The sequence below is a fragment of the Tachyglossus aculeatus genome, chromosome X1 (assembly GCF_015852505.1).
Source record: "Tachyglossus aculeatus isolate mTacAcu1 chromosome X1, mTacAcu1.pri, whole genome shotgun sequence".
NCBI lineage: Eukaryota > Metazoa > Chordata > Mammalia > Monotremata > Tachyglossidae > Tachyglossus > Tachyglossus aculeatus.
In genome coordinates, this window is record NC_052101.1 from 53,984,851 (window position 1) to 54,003,939 (window position 19,089).

Here is a 19,089-nt window from a genome sequence, read left to right on the forward strand (position 1 = left end):
CTTCTGTAAGTGAGGTTCCAAACTGGCCATCAATTGCAGCAATACTCGGCAAGAGATTTAGGTCTCCCTGCATCCCTAAGCGATGGGATTGGTAAGCATAAAGTTCCTTTCCCCTGGGGGGATGTAAACCCAGGCTACCTGCTTAGTCAGGTACTTGCCAAATTGGAAACAAGATAACTGCTAGGCTAGGCAGTCCTCAACTGATCGATCAACCCCAAAGGAGTGGCTAAACTACCTGGGATGTGTCATGAGGCTAACTGAGGCAACTGCACTGCAGACGACCCTCTAGATTCCAGAAGCACTGGAAGTCTTACAAAAGAGACAGCCCACCTAGGGGGCCAGTAAGTTGAAAACGATCTATCAATGGTATTTGCTGAGCCCCGACTCTGTGCCGAGGACTGTACTCAGAGCCTGGAAGAGTGCAAAACAACGGAGTTGGTAAATGTGATCCCTGCCCACAAGGAGCTCACAGTTTAGCGTAGACAACAACCAACAGCTCAGACTAGTCAAAAGGAGGAGGAGGAAAGCCGAGTCCCAGAAAACCTGTGGAGATGGTAAACCGAAATCAAATATGAGGTTAGGAGACGGAATCGTGAAGCAGGCAGAGAGGAATCAATGGAAGCAATGGGGAATAGTTATTCATCGACACTCAGCTGACTCACCGGTTGAAGATGGGCTCTTGGAATACTCAGAGCTCTCAGCTGGTCCAGAAACTTGGACTTAAGGCTTATGGCACAGAGAAGATACCAGATCTCTTATGGCAGCAATTGAGTCCATTAAAAAGATTTTTTTGTTTTAACCAAGGTATCGCCCCCTCGGGAATCTCTCCCCACAGTACAACAGTGTGAGATTTGAGTTTTTCTACCTCAGGTCAAACGCTGATGCTTCCATTATTTCAAACCTGTGATCCAAGCCCTGGTTCATAGATCCTCTGGGGGCTTGGAGTAAAAGGAGCTCATCTTCTTCTAATTTTATAGCTTTTTCCAGCATCCTAAAACTCAGAGTAAAGAGGTTAAAACAGCCAATTCAAACCCTAACCCTGGTCTTCTTGCTAGAAAAGCTGATTTCCACGGAAGGAAATACAATTAAACAACTAGGCAATCGATGAAGGGTCCACTGATGGTCAGTCCAGTGACACGCCCCCTTTACTGCAAGTGAGAGATTGCTCATTACCGCTCATTACTCTCACAAGCCTCTGCTCTTCTTTTCTGTCACTGTGCCCTTTAAAATCTCTTTAGGTGGAATATGGGCATTTCCCCAAGGTGGCCTCTGAAGCCAGAAAGCCCCAAGTAGCACCTTTCAAAATGTCAGCTACCTCCATCAAGCTTAGACTTGCCCTAAATAGACATGCCTCCCTCCCAGAAGCCCTAGAGAGAAAAACCGTAGAACGAATCAGCCAAACTCACAATGGGCAGACCTTGATTTTTTCACATACGTTTAATACATGTGGTCAAGAAGTGCTTCTCCCCAAAACGGCTGGTTTACCAAATGTTGACCTAGCGGCAGCAGCAGCATAACTGGTTCTGGAGCATTTGGCAGTATAGTAAATAGACATGAATAAGTCCCGGCTGGCCAGTCTCTGCACTGTAGAAATAGAATAGGCTCCAGTTGCTGGTAGGGAGGAGTCCAGTGACAGAAAAGAACTCCACGCCACAAAAGGCAGGGCCCAAAACCTATACAGTCCTGAGTTCACTTCACCAGTTTGTGAGGTAAACAGAAGAAAAATTCGCTGACAAAAATACGGCTGGAGACCTTGCTATGAAATTTCCCTGAGCTGGCAACAGCATTGGGAAAACTGGCATGTGCACGTGGGTGCTTTAGGAAATACTTTTTAAAGACAATGATGACATGGTAGGCGATGCAAGTGGCTTCAGAATTCCTCCCATCAGCTCGGGGGCAGGAGTTACCCAGAACAAATACGTAGTCGTGGCACATGCTTTGCCCTGCAATGGATCATGGGCACGATAGAGAAATGTGAGCTGATCTAGATGACCCTGGAGAGCTGGGGAACTGGGAAATGGGAACCAAAAAAGGACTGACACTGTGGGGCATGGTGAAAAACCGGGATGGGGAAAGGTGTCTAACTGGCCTCCTTCTCCCTTTGGCTCCTGCTGATATTCAAGGCCTTTTATCACACACTGCAAAACAGCTGGGGGCCTTGACCACGCCTGGCCTAACATGCTGGTGTAGCTTGGCTCAGAAAAAGGGACAGGAGAGGCCTCAATGGATTACTGATTTTGAAGAGTGAACTGATTCAGAAATGAATCGTACAAACTGGAGAGAACGGGCAGCTTTACTTGAGCAGAGTTAAAAAAAAATTAAAAAAAGCAACCAGTGGCCCTGGGATGGAAAAATATTTTTAAGCTTAATTGACCTACAAGGGCTAGTAGGCAGAAGCAGCCCTAGTTTCAGCTTCCACAGTTTCAACTCCTCTCTGGTCATGCAGATATATACCTCTGTTGATGATACTCCCCTCTCTGGTCACACCTATAATTCCTCCTCTGCCTTTTTTTTTTAAGTTCTGAATGGGCTTCCAAATTTGAGGGGAAAGAATCATGTGGTTGATACAAATGAGATGAGCCGCCACCAGTCAGATAATAAAATGTCCAAATCTATTTCATTTGTTTTGACCAAGATTTTTCTCTCACTAAGAAACTCAAGTCTTTCCAACTCCTTTGCCATTCCCTTGTAATAGGAGAGCAGCTAGAAAGAGCTAGAGCAGGGGATGGAGACAGAAAGAGATGAGAGAGAGGGAGGCTCCAAAATCAACTTGTTAGAGGGTCTGGATTCGTCAGGACTAATGAAATGACACTGGGGTGTGAAAGGTCTAAATAGGTTGTGTTATGTCTACACTGGATACAAGGATGAGGCTTGGACATGCTTTTCTCCTTAAAATCTCCCTCAGACAGCTTCCACTCCTTCAGGCCCACACGCTTCGTTCCTTTAATGCCGACCTAATTACTGTACCTCGATCTCGTCTATCTCATCCCCGCCCTGCCTCTGGCCTGGAACTCCCTCTCCCTTCATATCTGACAGACTACCTTCAAATCTTATTTAAAAAATCACATCTCCTCCAAGAGGCCTTCTTCAACTTAACCCTCATTTCCTATTCCCCCCCTCCCTTCTGTGTCACCCCTGCACTTGGATTTGCCCCCTTTATTCAATCCACCCTCAGCCCTTATGGCACTTATGTTCATACCTGTAATTTATTTATATCAATGTCTGTCTCCCCCTCTAGACTGTCAGTGCCTTCGTGGGAAGGAAATACGCCTACCAATTTTGTTATACTGTACTCTCCCAAGCATTTAGTACAGTCCTTGGCACATGGTAGGCGCTCAATAAATATGACTGATGGACCAATGGATTTCGCAGTCTGAGAAATGCCACTGCCACTTCGTTGAGAACAGCAATGGAGAATGCTGGGGCCCTGTGGGACCTGATCGGCCCCTGTAGCAGTTCTGGAAGGCACGTCCTCACAAGACTCAGGGGCCAGGGGCAAGAAAAACTTCTAGCCTGGTGCCAGAGCCTGTTGAGGATGAGAGAAGCAGTGGAGCAGGAGGAGACTGCCCGGCAGGAAGGACAAGTTCCTGCACTCACTGAGTGCCTGTGCACAGAGTCTGGGGACTAAGGCCTTGGGAGAGTACAATGAAAGTGAAAGATACAGTTCTTGCTTTCAAGTTCCTTCATATCTCTCTCTTTCTCTGCCCCCAACACCCATGCCATCCTTTATTCCTCCCTCTTCTTCTTCTGGCCTTCCTTCTCCTCCTCTCCCCACCCCCACCAAAACCCAACCCAAGGCAACAGCAGTAAGGAGCTGCTGCACCACTGTGACTGGGAAGGAGAGAGCCACTCCAGCTTGCCCTATAGCCCATTGAGGACACTGGGGACCCTGCGGGTTCCCGGGCCTGGATAGCTGTCTCCCCCACCCTCACCCCCATCCCGGAGCAGTACCACTAGGAACCATGCTGGGCTTGCCGTTAAGGAGTGGGCATGCCTGATGAGTCTGCTGCAGCCCCAGGCCCCGAGGTGTCATCTTGGCAGGGGCTGGTGCCACGTCAGAGTCAAGCTTGCTCCTTCCAAAGGAAAACAGAAAGCATCCACTTTGAAAACAACTCGTCCCTGAACAGCTGCAGTGGTGCTTACTGTCTTATCGGGGCGGCGTTGCGGTCGGTTCCAGCTTCCTTTCACCCCGATCCCGCCCCAGCACCCCACCACAAGTGGCCCGCCCCGGACTCCAAACGCAGTCATTCCCCGTGCATTTCTCTGTGGAAAGGCTTAATAGTAACCTGATTAGCGAAATAAGACCGACTCACCTATATCGCTCTTCCTGCAGGGTTTGCATTATTAAGGAATAGTCCCTCTGATAATGTTCTTTGAGGTTCTCAAATGACTCATCAAGCCTGGTCTGGGTCTCTCTGATCTCCTGGATCTCTTGGAGTATTGCATCAAACCCTGAGCTCTGCATGTCCAAAGTGTTTGTTTTGGAACTAGATGGTCCCAGAGGGCAGCCTCCGGTGCTGTTAGCTCCTACTGAACCTGATGTAGCGCTGGAACAGTCTTCCTCACTACCGTACTTTGGGCTCAACTGAAAATTCGCAATCACCCCCAGGGGCTTTCCCCCAGTTCCATCCTCCACCTGGCCTTCCTCGAGAGAGTCCTTCAGGTTAGAGATGTTGTCTGCACTGCCAAACTTATTTCGAATCAATGAGGCGATCTCCCGGGGTTTCGACACAACGGCCCCCGCGGCTGAATGGGTGGCCTGGGAGAAGCTTGAGAGCCCACCTTTGACGCTGTCCACCACCCCCTCGCTGAAGCCGGTCACTTTTGCCCCTACGTCCTTCAGACCCTGGTGCATGTCCCTGAAGACATCCTTTGGCTGCCGCGGGATCCCATTCTGCTCGACTTCCCGGAGCTTCCGGTGATAATGCTCGAGTTTCTTCTGCAGCTGCAGGATAGTCTGGGCTGACTTTTGATTCTTCTTCTCAAAAACCTGCTTGATCCGAGCTGTCTGCTGTTTGTCGGCGTTATTGGCAAGTTTCAAATACTCAGCAACGTTGTCATCTCGGGCAGTCTGCTCGATCTTGATCTGCTCAGTCAGCTTTAAGATCTTCTGTTGCAGGTGGATGATGGCAGCTTTTGTCCGCTGAGGGTCTGGGGTCCCATCCACAGAGTCGGTATTGATACTGCCGTCGGCGCTGGAGGCCACTGCGCTAGATGTCTGGGCAATGCTGCTTACTTCCAACCGCTCGATCTAGGGTGGAAGTCAAAGAGAGGGATGTTAAAAGAACCGACTCTTTGTTTACCAGCTTTGAGGCAGGAATGAAGTCCAGCTGCCCTTACGGTGTCACCCACCCTGACCTCTCAGCAGTGAAGTAGGGGATTACAACGCACCATTTTAAATATCCCGTTTTTCTCACTGAAGCCGACAGGTTCTTGAGTTACGCAACAGTGACATGCTCATGCACTGGAAATGGAGAACCTAAAATGTTAGCCAAGGGCATCGGAGCCCACCGAGTAAACAAACGAAGCCCAGTTTTGAAAACAGCCTCTCACTGGTGCGAAAACCAAGCCTAGGTGGATCTGCCCTGCACAGCCTGAGAGAATATTCAAGCGTGATTCTGAGTCTACCCTACAGAGCTTTTAGCAAACGGGATATATCAAAGAGCAAAATTCCACACGATTACCTATTTAAGCTGATTCAGTTTTATACAAATAGTCACTAAATAGATCGTTTTAAAAACTGAGCTACCCCAGCAATGACAATGAAAAATCCACATAGCTTTCCTAAGCTCAAAAAGTCCCCTTTGATATGACAAAACCGCTTAGACAGCAAAAGCAAAGTGAGGAATACCAGTGACCTTGGGGGGGGAGTGGAGGGTCAAATTTCACAAGTCTGTAAGCCTGTTGTGGGCAGGGAAAGTGTCTACTATGTTGTATTCTCCCAAGGGCTTATTACAGGGCTCTGCACATAATAAGTACTCAGTAAAATACCACTGATGATGATGAAATCCATTAAATAAAAAGCTGCATTACAGTATCATGATTCAACTCAGGTGAAAGTTCTGCAGAGCACAAACACTACCACATTTTCCTGCAGGTAGGAGGAGTATGGATGACTAGCACCTTGTGGGCGGGAATGTGTCTGTTTATTGTTATATGGTACTCTCCCAAGTGTTTAGCACACAGTAAGCACTCAATAAATACAACTGACTTATTGAAAACCACAAATAACCCCAAAGGCTCCCTTTAGATAACTGCTTGAACACTATTCCCTGAACCTAAGCTCAAACTAAGCTCTAGACTGTGAGCCCGCTGTTGGGTAGGGACTTTATATGTTGCCGACTTGTACTTCCCAAGCACTTAGTACAGTGCTCTGCACACAGTAAGTGCTCAATAAATACGATTGATTAATTGATTGATTGAACCTCTTTCATTTATTTTTTTAAAAGCATATCAAGTAGCAACATGTGCCGGTTTGCATTTCATTTCTTCTTTCTGCCCCTGACCACCTAAAGTGACTAGGGATACTGTTATGTGCAGAATGCCCTCCAAAGGTCTAAGGCTGGCTGAGATAGCAGGAGAGAAGCCCTCACAGTGGTGGTGCTATGCTCCTTTGTTTCTTTAGTGCCAAAGCTATGGCTAAACTAGCCTTTCTGGACCAGTGGGTAACATCACTGACCGATGCTGGAAAGTCCTACCACTGGACCGGAAAGGCCAGTTCTGGTATTGCCGGTCAGTTGCAGTGACTGCTGCTGGCCTCCACTGCAGGGCCGAAGTGGCAGTGCTATCCGTGAGTCGAACCCGTTCTGTTTTCCCTTACTCCTTTGCCCCTCACAGACATCTTTTTTTGTCTCTTCTCTGCCCCCAATTCTTTTTTTTTTCTTTCCCTTTGTCTCTGTAAATCCTTAGCTCTCCTTCTGTCTTTCCTGCCTTTGTAGCTCTGTCCTCTGGAGGTCCCACCTCCTGTCCCACAGTAAGCATGCAAGAAGCTGGTCACTTTATAAGGGGTGGCCCTTTGTTAGTGGTGTGAGGGGCCCTTTGTTAGTGGAGCAAACATCTACCAGACATTTACCAGCTCTCCTCTATCTCTGCTGTTTTACAACCCCAATTTCTAAAAGGTACCAGTAACCCCAGTATCCCAATTCCATACATTCTTTCCAGGGAAAGGAGTTCCATAAGTGTGAGGCCTGAAACTAGTGGGGCACAGCTGGACTCAATCTCACTTCTGGAGGGAAAGGAGGCTTCACACCTGTAGAATGAGTTACTCCTGTGGGTTGCAAGGATTTCTGTTCCTGTGGGAAACCTTAAGTGTCCCCGACCTAAGACTCAAAATGGATAAGCCATGAGTTTCTTGGTGCCAGTATATCGCCAAGATTTTTTTTTAATTTTTTTAAATGATATCTGCTAAGCGCTATGTGCCAGGCTCTGTACTCAGGACTGGGGTAGATACAAGCTAATCAGGTTGGACACAGTCTATGTTCCACATGGGGCTCAGAGTATTAATCCCTATTTTTCAGATGAGGTAACAGGCACAGAGAAGTGAAGTAACTTGCCCAAGGTCACACAGCAGATAAGTGGCGGAACCGAGACTACAACCCAAGTCCTTCTGAATTCCAGGACTGTGTTCTATCCACTGGGATTAGCCAGCAGGGTCCAGACTTACTTACTTACACACACTCACTCATACATATACACATACTCTCTCTCTCTCCCTCCCCTCCCCACCACACACCACACACAGAGTGCATGCTAATTCTTAGTTAAATTTCTCAAATGGAAAGTTTTTCTTTTTTTAAAAAAAAAAAAGATTAGATCCCTAGCACAATTATTTACCAAAGGCTCACTCGAGTTTAGATTTTACTTCCCCTCATCCACCTGAAAGGAGGGAATACGCCCAACATACTCTTCTCTTCTGTCTTACCTGGGCTTGTCGGAGCCACAGAAACTTCTCCCAGTGCATGACTTCTAGACAGAAGTGTGAACATGCCTACAACAGTCCAGCTGACAGCAGAGCTCTTTCCCTCTCTGCCTCCAAATGACACCAAACCCACTGTTTGTGCAGGAAGGTAGTTTAACACCTGAAACCATGAATCATGGAATTATTCAGGAGCTCCTCCTTTGAGTGGGCTGGCACTTATTCTAAAGGCATTGGAGAGGGAGAAAGAAGTACCATGACATCATCTGAGCTGAGGACAAGTCCTTAAAGGGGAAGTCCATTTTCCACTCTAGTTTCTGCCAGGCAGCAGCTCTCCACTAAACAAACACAGAAAGGATCATGTTTGGCTATCAGAAACTCCTGCACACCCACAGTCAAGGGTTTTTGAGCAGTCAACATTCTTGCTGCTTCTCTCCCTAAGGCGTGGCTGGGGAGAAACTGACTATGGGGAGCTGGATGAGATGGGAAGAGCGTTCTGCTGATTCCCCCACAGCAGGGTCTTTCCCACCTCTATTACCCCCCTTCCCCTGGGCCCAACTCTCTAAGGCTTCCTCTCTTGCTGCAGCTTCCACTCCCTCATTCATTCATTCATTCGTATTTATTGAGCGCTTACTGTGTGGAGAGCACTGTACTAAGCACTTGGGAAGTACAAGTTGGCAACATATAGAGATGGTCCCTTCCCAATAATGGGCTCACAGTCTAGAAGGGGGATACAGACAACAAAACATATAGACCGGTGTCAAAATCGTCAGAACAAATAGAATTATAGCTATATGCACATCATTAACAAAATAAATAGAATAGTAAATATGTACAAGTAAAATAGAGTAATAAATCTGTACAAATATATATATAAGTGTTGTGGGGCGGGGAAGGCGGTAGGGTAGGGAGGATGGGGAGGAGGAGAGGAAAAAGGGGGCTCAGTCTGGGAAGGCCTCCTGGAGGAGGTGAGCTCTCAGTAGGGCTTTGAAGGGAGGAAGAGAGCTAGCTTGGCGGATGTGTGGAGGGAGGGCATTCCAGGCCAGGGGAAGGACATGGGCCGGGGGTCAACGGCGGGACAGGTGAGAACGAGGCACAGTGAGGAGGTTAGCAGCAGAGGAGCGGAGGGTGCAGGTTGAGCTGTAGAAGGAGAGAAGGGAGGTGAGGTGGGAGGGGGTGAGGTGATGGAGAGCCTTGAAGCCGAGAGTGAGGAGTTTTTGCCTAATTCGTAGGTTGACAGGCAGCCACTGGAGATTTTTGAGGAGGGGAGTAACATGCCCAGAGCGTTTCTGCACAAAGATGATCCGGGCAGAGACAAGAGGATGGGAGATCAGAGAGGAGGCTGATGCAGTAATCCAGTCGGGATAGGATGAGAGATTGAACCAGCAAGATAGCGGTTTGGATGGAGAGGAAAGAGCGGATCTTGGCGATGTTCTGGAGGTGAGACCGGCAGGTTTTGGTGACGGATCGGATGTGTGGGGTGAACGAGAAAGCGGAGTCGAGAATGACACCAAGGTTGTGGGCTTGTGAGATGGGAAGGATGGTAGTACTGTCTACAGTGATGGGAAAGTCAGGGAGAGGGCAGGGTTTGGGAGAGAAGATAAGGAGTTATTCGACAAAGCTTAATGTAGTTGAGAAGTAAGGCATGAGCAAAAGAAAGCTGAGATGGATGGAACTGACTTCTGTAATCAGAAATAGAACTGATATTTTTGCTCCTATTGGATTAAGGATGGAAAATGACTGTTTTGGGATTTGCTGCAGTAAAAAGGGGCTCAGAAATCTGCTCCCTAAAATGTTCCTGTTGCCCCTTCCAAATCTAGGTCAAAACAATAGGCAGAATTGCTGGACTGGAGAACTGACAATTCAAAACACTGTACCAGAAAGAGAGTGTAGTGACCACTCTAAGGAAACTCACAGCACTGGTTAACACACTATAGAATAAGACCGGTAATAATAATTATGGTATTTGTTAAGTGCTTACTATGTGCCAAGCACTGTTCTAAGGGCTGGGGTAGATACAAGGTACTCAGGTTGTCTCATGTGGGGCTCACAGTCTTAATCCCTATTTTACAGATGAGGTAACTGAGGCACAAAGAAGTTAAGTGGCTTGTCCAAGGTCACACAGAAGACAAGTCGAGGAGGTGGGATTAATACCAGCAACAATACCACTGCTGTCTGATTACTCTTGTAGACACTGTTGATGACGTTTGACATTTATTGAGTGTCCACAATGTATGTACTAGGCATTGTTCGGAACACTCATTACCGGGAAATGTGGGGTAGATACTCTCTCCATTTTATAGATGGGATACTGAAGTTAAGAGAGAGGACTCACTGGAAGAAACATATTGAGTGCAGGGTAGAGCTGGGATACAACTTAAGTCACCTGGCTCTTAGTTTGGGTTCTGTCCTGGGCCTTGGCCAAGTTAGAAGTAGAACCCAGTACGGGCTCCCAAATCCAAGTGCTGGCCTAAGAGATAGGTCTCACCCCAAAACCCATCCGGCTTCAGGCCCGTCTGGGCCGTGATCTTCTGCTCTTCCCCTTGAGAGCTATTTACAGTGATATGGAGGTATTACAGTGCAGCAGCTGGGGTCCCTGTAAGCAGGATGATGCATTTATGCATGAGGTTTTCCAGGGGGGCTGCTGGAACTTCAGATCCCTAGGCCACCTGCCCATGCATAAACATACTACAAAAATGCAGTGATACTCCCCTGCTAATGAGGTCTGAATCTCAACCCAGCTCAGGTCCTGGAGCTGGGCAGGTTGGGCCAGGACATGGATTTGGGGCTTCTACAAGACTCAATTATTCCCAGGAGTCCTTCAGGCTTCTTTCCAGAAAAAAATGGGACAATCAAATTTTGTTTTATTGGCATCTATTCTGAATGCAGAATCAGACTGCTGGTCACAGCCTTCTAGAATTCAATTTATCAGGAAGCTACAAAATCCTGAGGGACCACTAGTAGTAGCAGTAGTAATGGTATTCATTAAGCACCTATTGTGGGCATATTACTGAACTAAGCTCTGGACAAGAGTACACAAATGGGAATTTAGACACGGTTCCTGTCTCTTGGTGTGTGTGTGTGTGTGTTGGCCGGAGGGAGAAGGGGGAGAGAAACAAATCCTCTGTACCAGAAATTGGCAAGCTGAGGAATTTAAACCATTTTGTTGGCTCTGTGGATTCCTAAAGGCCCTGAACCTGGGGCCTTTAGGAGACTCCTAGTGATTTGAGCTGGGCATGAAGAGGGAAGGGGGTCTCTGGGCAGAGGGGAAACCTTGCTTAGAAAGATTCTGAGGCTAGGGGCAGTTGCAGCTCCTTCTACCCACAACATACGGTGTTGCCTGCCAGAATATCCTTAAACATGTCCCAGCCCCCAGGGCTTTTCTGGGCAGCAAGAGAACAACTGGAGCTGACTCTCTGGTTAGGCTGAGAGGTCCAGAGAGGGTCCCCTGGAATAACTCCAAGTCTTGCTTTATAAAACAAGACCTGGGTCTACATTTTTTTCAAACGGTATTTGTTAAGCACTTACTATGTGTCAGATGCTCTACTAAGCACTGGGGTAGATATAAGATCATCAGGTTGGTCACAGTCCATACCCCACATGGGGCTCACAGTTTTAATCTCCATTTTAATCAATCAATGGTATTAATGAGGTAGACATAGAGTATTGCACTAAACACTTGAGATAGTACAACACAAGAGAGTTGGTAGACAGTTCCCTGCCCACGAGCTTACCATCTAGATTGATGAGCTTACAGTCTGGACAAGTTTACAGATGAGGGACCTGAGGTACAGAGAAGTTAACTGACTTGCCCAAGGTCCCACTGCAGACATTTGTCAGAGCCAGGACTCTAACCTAGGTCCTCTGATTCCTAGGCCTGTGCTCTTTCCACTAGGCCATGCTGCTTCTCATTTGGGTTTCGCACAGCGCTAAAGTAGTTCATTTCAGAATGAATGATGAGTCTGGAAGGGATTTCCAAAAGGCAGCTAGTTCATTCCATGTCTTTAGGAAGGATGATATGTTTTCATTCATTCATTCGATCGTATTTATAGAGCACTTACTGTGTGCAGAGCATTGTACTTAGAGCTTGGAAAGTACAATTCACCAACAGAGACAATCCCTGCCCACAATGGGCTCACAGTCTTAACAACCCTTTTTGAGTATTCTTTGTCTTGAACAATTTGTGCCTCATTCTTAGCTTTGGCTTTCCCAACGCTACCTACAAACTTGTGCATTAAAACTTTATACATTTTTTTTTCAACTTGGCCTAATATCTGCTTTGGGGTGGGTGGGGGCCATGGTTTCAGATCTTTATGCAGTTCCTGGGCTTACTAACTTGGATTTTTGGTTACGCTCTCCCTTATGATGGTAATATGACCTCCAAATCATTTTCTCATGGGCTAGCAAGCTCTCCAACTTCTTGATTTCTCTCCTTTCCTTTACTGGAATATTTTCTATCATGCCACTCTATTTCCTTATGTCTGTATAAGTCTTTTCTCAACATTTTTTGCCCCTCATTTTGTAGCTTTTCTCTCTTTTCCTTAGAATTCTCAATTCCTTCGATTTAGATCACTTTTACTGAGCCACTCTGCTTCCTGCTCCCTTTCATCACACAGATTTCAAAAGCATTTCCTTAGTTTTAGGGAGGAGTGCCTACAGCTGACTTTCAAACAATGTAGCTTTAAAAACCTCTTCCCTCATCATCTAAAATTATAAGTTATCTTTCCCTATGTAAGGGTAAGTCCCCGAGGCTGTGCTTTCAGGAATTTGGCTGACGACAGAATGAAACTTGTCTCTCACACATACCACTCATCAAGTAAAATATGCAGCCATCTCTTTCCCTGTGCCTGAAGGGATTTTCTCCCTAGTTTCTCTGAAGCTATCCCTACCTTTATTATCATTAGTTATCATCTTGAAATGTCTCGATACCCCAGGTCTATTTTATTGTTCCAAATAAAAGACTAGAGACAAGAGAAACCTAGGCAGTGAGAAGAGGTTGGTGGAAGATCTCCCTCTTCAACTCCTTTTGGGAATGGAGTAGTTACTGTGTGCAAAGCACTGTACTAAGTAAGCACTTGGGAAAGTACAATAGGGTAGAGTTAGTAGAGATGATCTCTGCTCACAAGGAGCTTACAGTCTACAGGGAGAAACAGACGCTAAAATAGATTAGGGACAGGGGAAATAGTAGAGTATAAGAATATTTACATAAGTACAATGGGGCTGGGGTGAGTATCAAAGTGTCTCCTTCCCTGAAAACGTACATGGGTAGACACCTACCTATCTGGAATTAGCTGATGGGCAGTCAGTCCCGTCTGAGGGAAGAAGACTACACAAGGTCAACTTGCAAACACTCTCCAATAACATTTCACCCCCCAAAATTACCAGCCTGTAAAAGAGGTTCTAGCCTCTCTATTAACGTGGCAGCATGGACTAGTGGAAAAAGTATAGGCCTGGGAGTCAGGGGACCTGGGCTTTACTCCCAGCTCTGCCACTTTTCTGCTATGTGACCACAGGAGAGTCAAACTTCTCTGTGCCTTAGTTTATTCATCTATACTTAGGCTCCCTTTGGCCCTTGGACATTTGAGTTTATTACTTCCCAAATCAATTGCTAGTCAAATTGCTAGCCAAATAATCAATTGTTTATTACTAGCCAAATCAATTGCTAGCCAAATTGCTAGCCAAATAATCAATTGTTTATTACTAGCCAAATCAATTGCAGTGATTTGATTAGTTTCTGGACTTAAAAATACAAAATGGATATGGTGACAATGGTACTTGTTAAGCGCTTACTATGTGCCAAGCACTGTTCCAGGTACTGGGGTAGATACAAGTTAATCGGGTTGGACACAGTCCCTGTCTCACATGGTGCTCACATTCCTAAACCCTGTTTTACAGATGAGGTAACTGAGGCCCAGAAAAGTTAAGTGACTTGCCAAAGGTCCCACAGCAGACATGTGGCAGAGCCGGGATTAGAACCCAGGTCCTTCTGACTCCCAGGCCTGTGCTCTATCCATGAAACCACACTGCTTCTCTAAGGCACTGGGGCTTTTCTTCCTAAGCTGAAGCAGCGGGGCCTTGCGGGAAGAGGAATGCTTATCCTGCCTCACTGCAGAAGAAAAAGAAAGCTTCCCTTTCCACTGCAGGACTCTCCTGAGGACACGAATGTGGAAGAAACCTGAACCCTGTTCTTGATCAAAAGTACATAATGTGGCTGTTCCCAAATCCAATTAATAACACCACGGTAAACTCTTGAAAAGTTACAATGAGTATATTACTTCCCCAGACTCCAAGGGATTCTACTGTGAGGGTGCTGTATGAGGCCAAAATGGCTGTGGGTTAGTGACACAGCGCAGTTGTGCTTCCGTGCCTACAGTGTTTAGCAACTGAAAGCCAGATGCATTTGTTTTCTTTTTTGTTTGTTTGTTTTTGCTATTAGGTTCCCAGCCTTCAAACTCACAACTTCTCTGGGCCTCAGTTCCCTCATCTGTAAAATGGGGATTAAGACTGTTAGCCCCCCGTGGGACAACCGGATTACTTTGTAACCTCCCCGGCGCTTAGAACAGTGCTTTGCACATAGTAAGCGCTTAATAAATACCATTATTTCTATTATTATGTATGTGCTGCTCCAACAACCAGTCCACATTCTCCCCAGTAGGCTCCTCTTACTGCCTGGACATTTTGAATGATTCAAAATCATATGCCACTTGGCATAGTGGGAGGCAGCTTGGCATAGTGGATAGAGCACGGGCTTGGCAGTCAGAAGGTCATAGGTTCTAATCCTGGTTCTGCCACTGGTCTGCTGTGTGACCTTGGGCAAGTCACTTAACTTCTCTGTACCTCAGTTACCTCATCTGCAAAATGAGGATTGAGACTGAGAGCACCATGTGGGACACGGACTGTGTCCAACCCGATTTGCTTGTACCCACCCAAGTGCTTAGTACAGTGCCTGGCACATAGTAAGCACTTAACAAATACACAGTTATTACTATTATTATGATTCGGAGAGTTTCTTTTTTGCTTGACTCAGATGATCTACTGCTCAAGGTGGGAGCCAGCCACTATGAGAGTGCTTGGTGGTGTTTGGTTTTGTGCCAGAAAAACAGACAAGTGAAACAACTCAAGTTAACTTAAGGGAGACCTTAAGGTTTGCCTTTGTGATGTACTTTTTGGCTTATCCACTTTCTCCAAAGGCTGCATACTAGTTATCAGAATACTGCCTCAGGCCTTAGGGTAATCACTGATATGAAGTTTGACACACCCTGGAATTGATTCATCACATAGGATTCAATTAAACCTTTGTAAACTGAAGCAGAACCAGAAGTCTCCAGACAACCACTTTAAGTGACATCACCCTCTTAAAGAATAACAGCCCAGTTTGGTTTACTCAGCTTGATGAGGTGATCTTAATCTCTGCTCTCTGTAACAAATTGCTTTATGGTGATTTGATTGCTTTTGCAGGAAATCTTTCTGTTCTGATGTCAGAAGGGAAGAAGGGAGAGAAGGAAAAGGACAGATCTGCCTAATAACCAGAATTCTATTTCCTCTCAAAATTGCCTCTCCCACAGTGGAATCTCTGCCTTGGAACTCTTACACACCTAACCCATTTCTTTGTTTCTTTACTTCATCATTATAACTTGCTCAAGGCAAGTCAAAGCAACTGGGGCCCTTAATCCAGAGAAACAGCTTAGCCTAGTGGATAATGTGCTGGTGTGGGAGTCAGAGGACCTGGATTCCAATCCCAGGCTCCGCCACTTGTCTGCTGTTTGACCTTGGGCAAGTCACTTCACTTCTCTGTTCCTCACTTCCTTCATCTGTAAAATGGGTATTCTCCTGGTAGATTGTGAGCCCCACGTAGGACCTGATTATACTGTAACTTCCCCAGGGCTTAGTATGGTGCTTGGGACATAGTAAACGTTTAACAAATACAATTATTACCTAGGCTCCTTCAAACAACAGTCCATAACAACAGGTTTACCCTGGTAGGGAACAAAATGCCCATCCAGCAGCCCTGCTCTTCCACTTGTTTGCCTGACTCCCTCCCAAATACGGAGGCAATGGGGGCACTAGAAATCAGCGTCAGGAGGGGAAGAGTGTAGGGCTGACAGTGGGATACAGTGAAGAGAAGCAGCATGGTGTAGCAGATAGAGCATGGGCCTGGGAGTCAGAAAGTTATGGGTTCTAATCCTGGCACTGACACTTGTCTGCTGTGTGACCCTGGGAAAGTCGATTCCTTTCTCTGTGCCTCAGTTACCTCATCAGTAAACTGAGGATTGAAACTGTGAGCCCCACGTGGGACAGGGACTGTGTCCAACCTGATTTGCTTGTATCTACTCCAGCGCTTAGTATAGCGCCTGGCACATAGTAAGCGCTTAACAAATACCATTATTATTATTATTGTTATTCAACCTGGGAGGAAGGAAGGAAGGAAGAATTGCCACTACCCAGTGGCACTTGCTTTGGTCGCATGGACCCCTTCCTTTTAGCAAGTCTTCATTATACAATGTAGACCCATCATTCTTCCCTTCCCTTCCACATCTTCAAGGTAGCTTCTTCAAAGTGGAATTCTGGTAGGGGAATTGGAAGTTTCACAGCTCTAAGTCATAGGAAGGGGACAGTGAGTCCAGACTGTACAGTGTATGTGGGTTTATTGGCTATGAGGTTTGAGGGGAATCTTCAGGAGTCAGCTAATGGGGTATGACTACTTTGAAGGCACCATACATACTTTCTACTAAGGGACAACAAAGGTAGGCAGACTGAGATAACAGGATGCAGAGAACATCGTATGCTCCATCTTACTGTGCGGCGGGTGCCGAGAGGATTTTGGCTTGGACCTTGAAAACTTTCTTAGGGTTATGTGATCAGATGGTTGGAATAGAACAAACAACTCGGCTATTGTAGCAACTTCTAGTTATGATTTCAAAGTCAAGAGCATGTATGGTTGGGTGTGTTGAGGCACACACTACGACAGACAAAGGATAAATTAATGCCTTTGTCCCAGACCTAGTCATTCATTTGCACTTTGTGTGACTTTAGCCAAAACCTTCCCATTTCACATGCATGCACACAAACAGCCATCCCACTTTTTTTTTTTTTAATAGGGGTCAGGAAACAACATTTGAAATATATGCTTTTGGCTCTGGAAAACTTTGCCTCCTGTCTACTGTTTCTTCTTTATGCCATCATCTGAAAAATTATGTTTCTTTTGGAGAGAACCAATCCAGGGCCAAGTGAGATTAGGGGCCCGTTGGCTGCGAGAGGCACAAATAACCTCCCTGAGAGGAGCTCCAAGGACAATCTACAGTTAGTTTCTGTGAGCAAAGGGGATTTTAGTCATGCCTCTCCTGAGAATACTAACCATTTACGGAGTCTGGTTTATAAATGGAATTAAAACAGGAAAAAAAAGTCAGGGGCCAGTAGCTGGGTGTGAATTGTCATCATTAGAAATAGAAACACTGCACTTTTCACTTTCCTCTCTGCAAGAGTATCTTTTAGGAGTGGATCTGTAAGGGGTGGATCCGAAATGGCAGTCACCAAAAGATCAGCCCAGGTTTTCTTCATGACTGGATTGAATATGGAAGGATGCGGGAATATGGTGTTAGGAAACTGGAGGTTCAGAGTCCTATGATCAGAGGTGCTGACTTTGGGCCAGTGTCCTCATGGAACTGAAGCTATCATTATTATTACAGTATTAAGTGTTTACTATGTGTCAAACATTGCTTTAACTGCCGGGACAGATATTAGTTAATCCGGTCAGACTCAATCCCTGTCCCACTCTAAGCAGGAGGGAGAACAGGCACTGAATCCCACTTTTCAATGAGGAAATTGAGGCAAAGAGAAGTTAAGGGATTTCCCCAAGGTCACACAACAAGCAATTGGCAGAGCTGAGATTAGAACTCAGACTCTCTGCCTCTCAGACCTGTGCTTTTTCCACTAGGCCACACTGCTGATTACAGTGTTGAGGGCGTCACCTACACAACACTGGGCTGCTCACTCTGCCCCTCTCAGTACAAAGAGGGCCAACGGGCAAGCTGGAGTTACAACAGGATTTCTAGCTAAGTTTCTCTCCTGGCTCTGGCCTCAGTGGGGAATAATAATGATGATAATGATGGTGTTTGTTAAGTGCTTCCTATGTGCAAAGCACTGTTCTAAGCACCGGGGGGGAAAACAAGGTGATCAGGTTGTCCCACATGGGGCTCACAGTCTTAATCCCCAATTTACAGATGAGGTAACTGAGGCACAGAGAAGTTAAGTGACCTGCCCGAAGTCACACAGCTGACAAGTGGCAGAGTAGGGATTAGAACCCACGACCTCTGACTCCCAAGCCCATGGTCTTTCCACTGAGCCATGCTGCTTCTCTTAAGGGAATGGGTGTGGCACACTCTTCCCAGTCCTGGCATCAGTCCTAATTGCTGTGTGTATGTGTGTTTCCCTCTCCTCACCCTTTCTTCAAGTCCTTTCCTCAACCCCGTGTGTGGGTGTGTGTGGCTGTGTCCACCTGACTCATTGTTTCCCCAAGCCCCATTGTTTGGGAGTCTCACCCTACAGGAACCTAACCCTCAAATTCACCCCAGCACTCAAAATTCAAAGTTGGCACCAGAGGCACTAATTCTCCAGAATAGGGCAGGAGGTGAGGGCCGCGGTGCGAGCAGCAGAGTTTTTCTCTCGGCTGACTGATCCTGAGCCGACTCCAGAGCCAATGGATACCGCTTGTGGGTGACTGCATTGGGCAGACGGCAAAAACGCAGAGACGGTTCCAGCTTAAACAGCTTCTGAAGTGCCTTCCGATGGCTTGGTGTCCTCACAGGCCCTAGGGAGAGGGACCCCTGATCCTGCTCTGTGACCTGGTGAAGACAACCTAGGCAATGACAGAGGAGGAGACAGTAAAGTTCTTTCATTTGGCACCTACTGTATGAGAAGCAGCATGGCTATGAGATGCAGCGTGGCTTAGTGGAAAGAGCACGGGCTTGGGAGTCAGTGGTCGTGGGTTCTAATCCCGGCTCTGCCAAATGTCAGCTGTGTGACCTTGGGCAAGTCACTTAACTTCTCTGTGCCTCAGTTACCTCATCTGTAAAATGGGGATGAAGACTGCGAGCCCCACATGGGACAACTTGATTACCCTGTGTCTACCCCAGTGCTTAGAACTGTGCTTGGCACATATTAAGCACGTAAGAAAT

General features: G+C 46.5%; 1 protein-coding gene across 3 annotated transcripts in view; it reads right to left on the reverse strand.

Moving 5' to 3' along the window:
* TMCC1 (transmembrane and coiled-coil domain family 1) overlaps positions 1–19,089 on the reverse strand; it is a 219,050-nt gene that overhangs the window by 12,356 nt on the left and 187,605 nt on the right. For all 3 annotated transcript variants that reach the window (XM_038772024.1, XM_038772022.1, XM_038772023.1), the window contains one exon: positions 4,314–5,251. In XM_038772024.1, the coding sequence (XP_038627952.1) occupies positions 4,314–5,251 (938 nt within the window). The remainder of the gene's footprint in view (positions 1–4,313; positions 5,252–19,089) is intronic.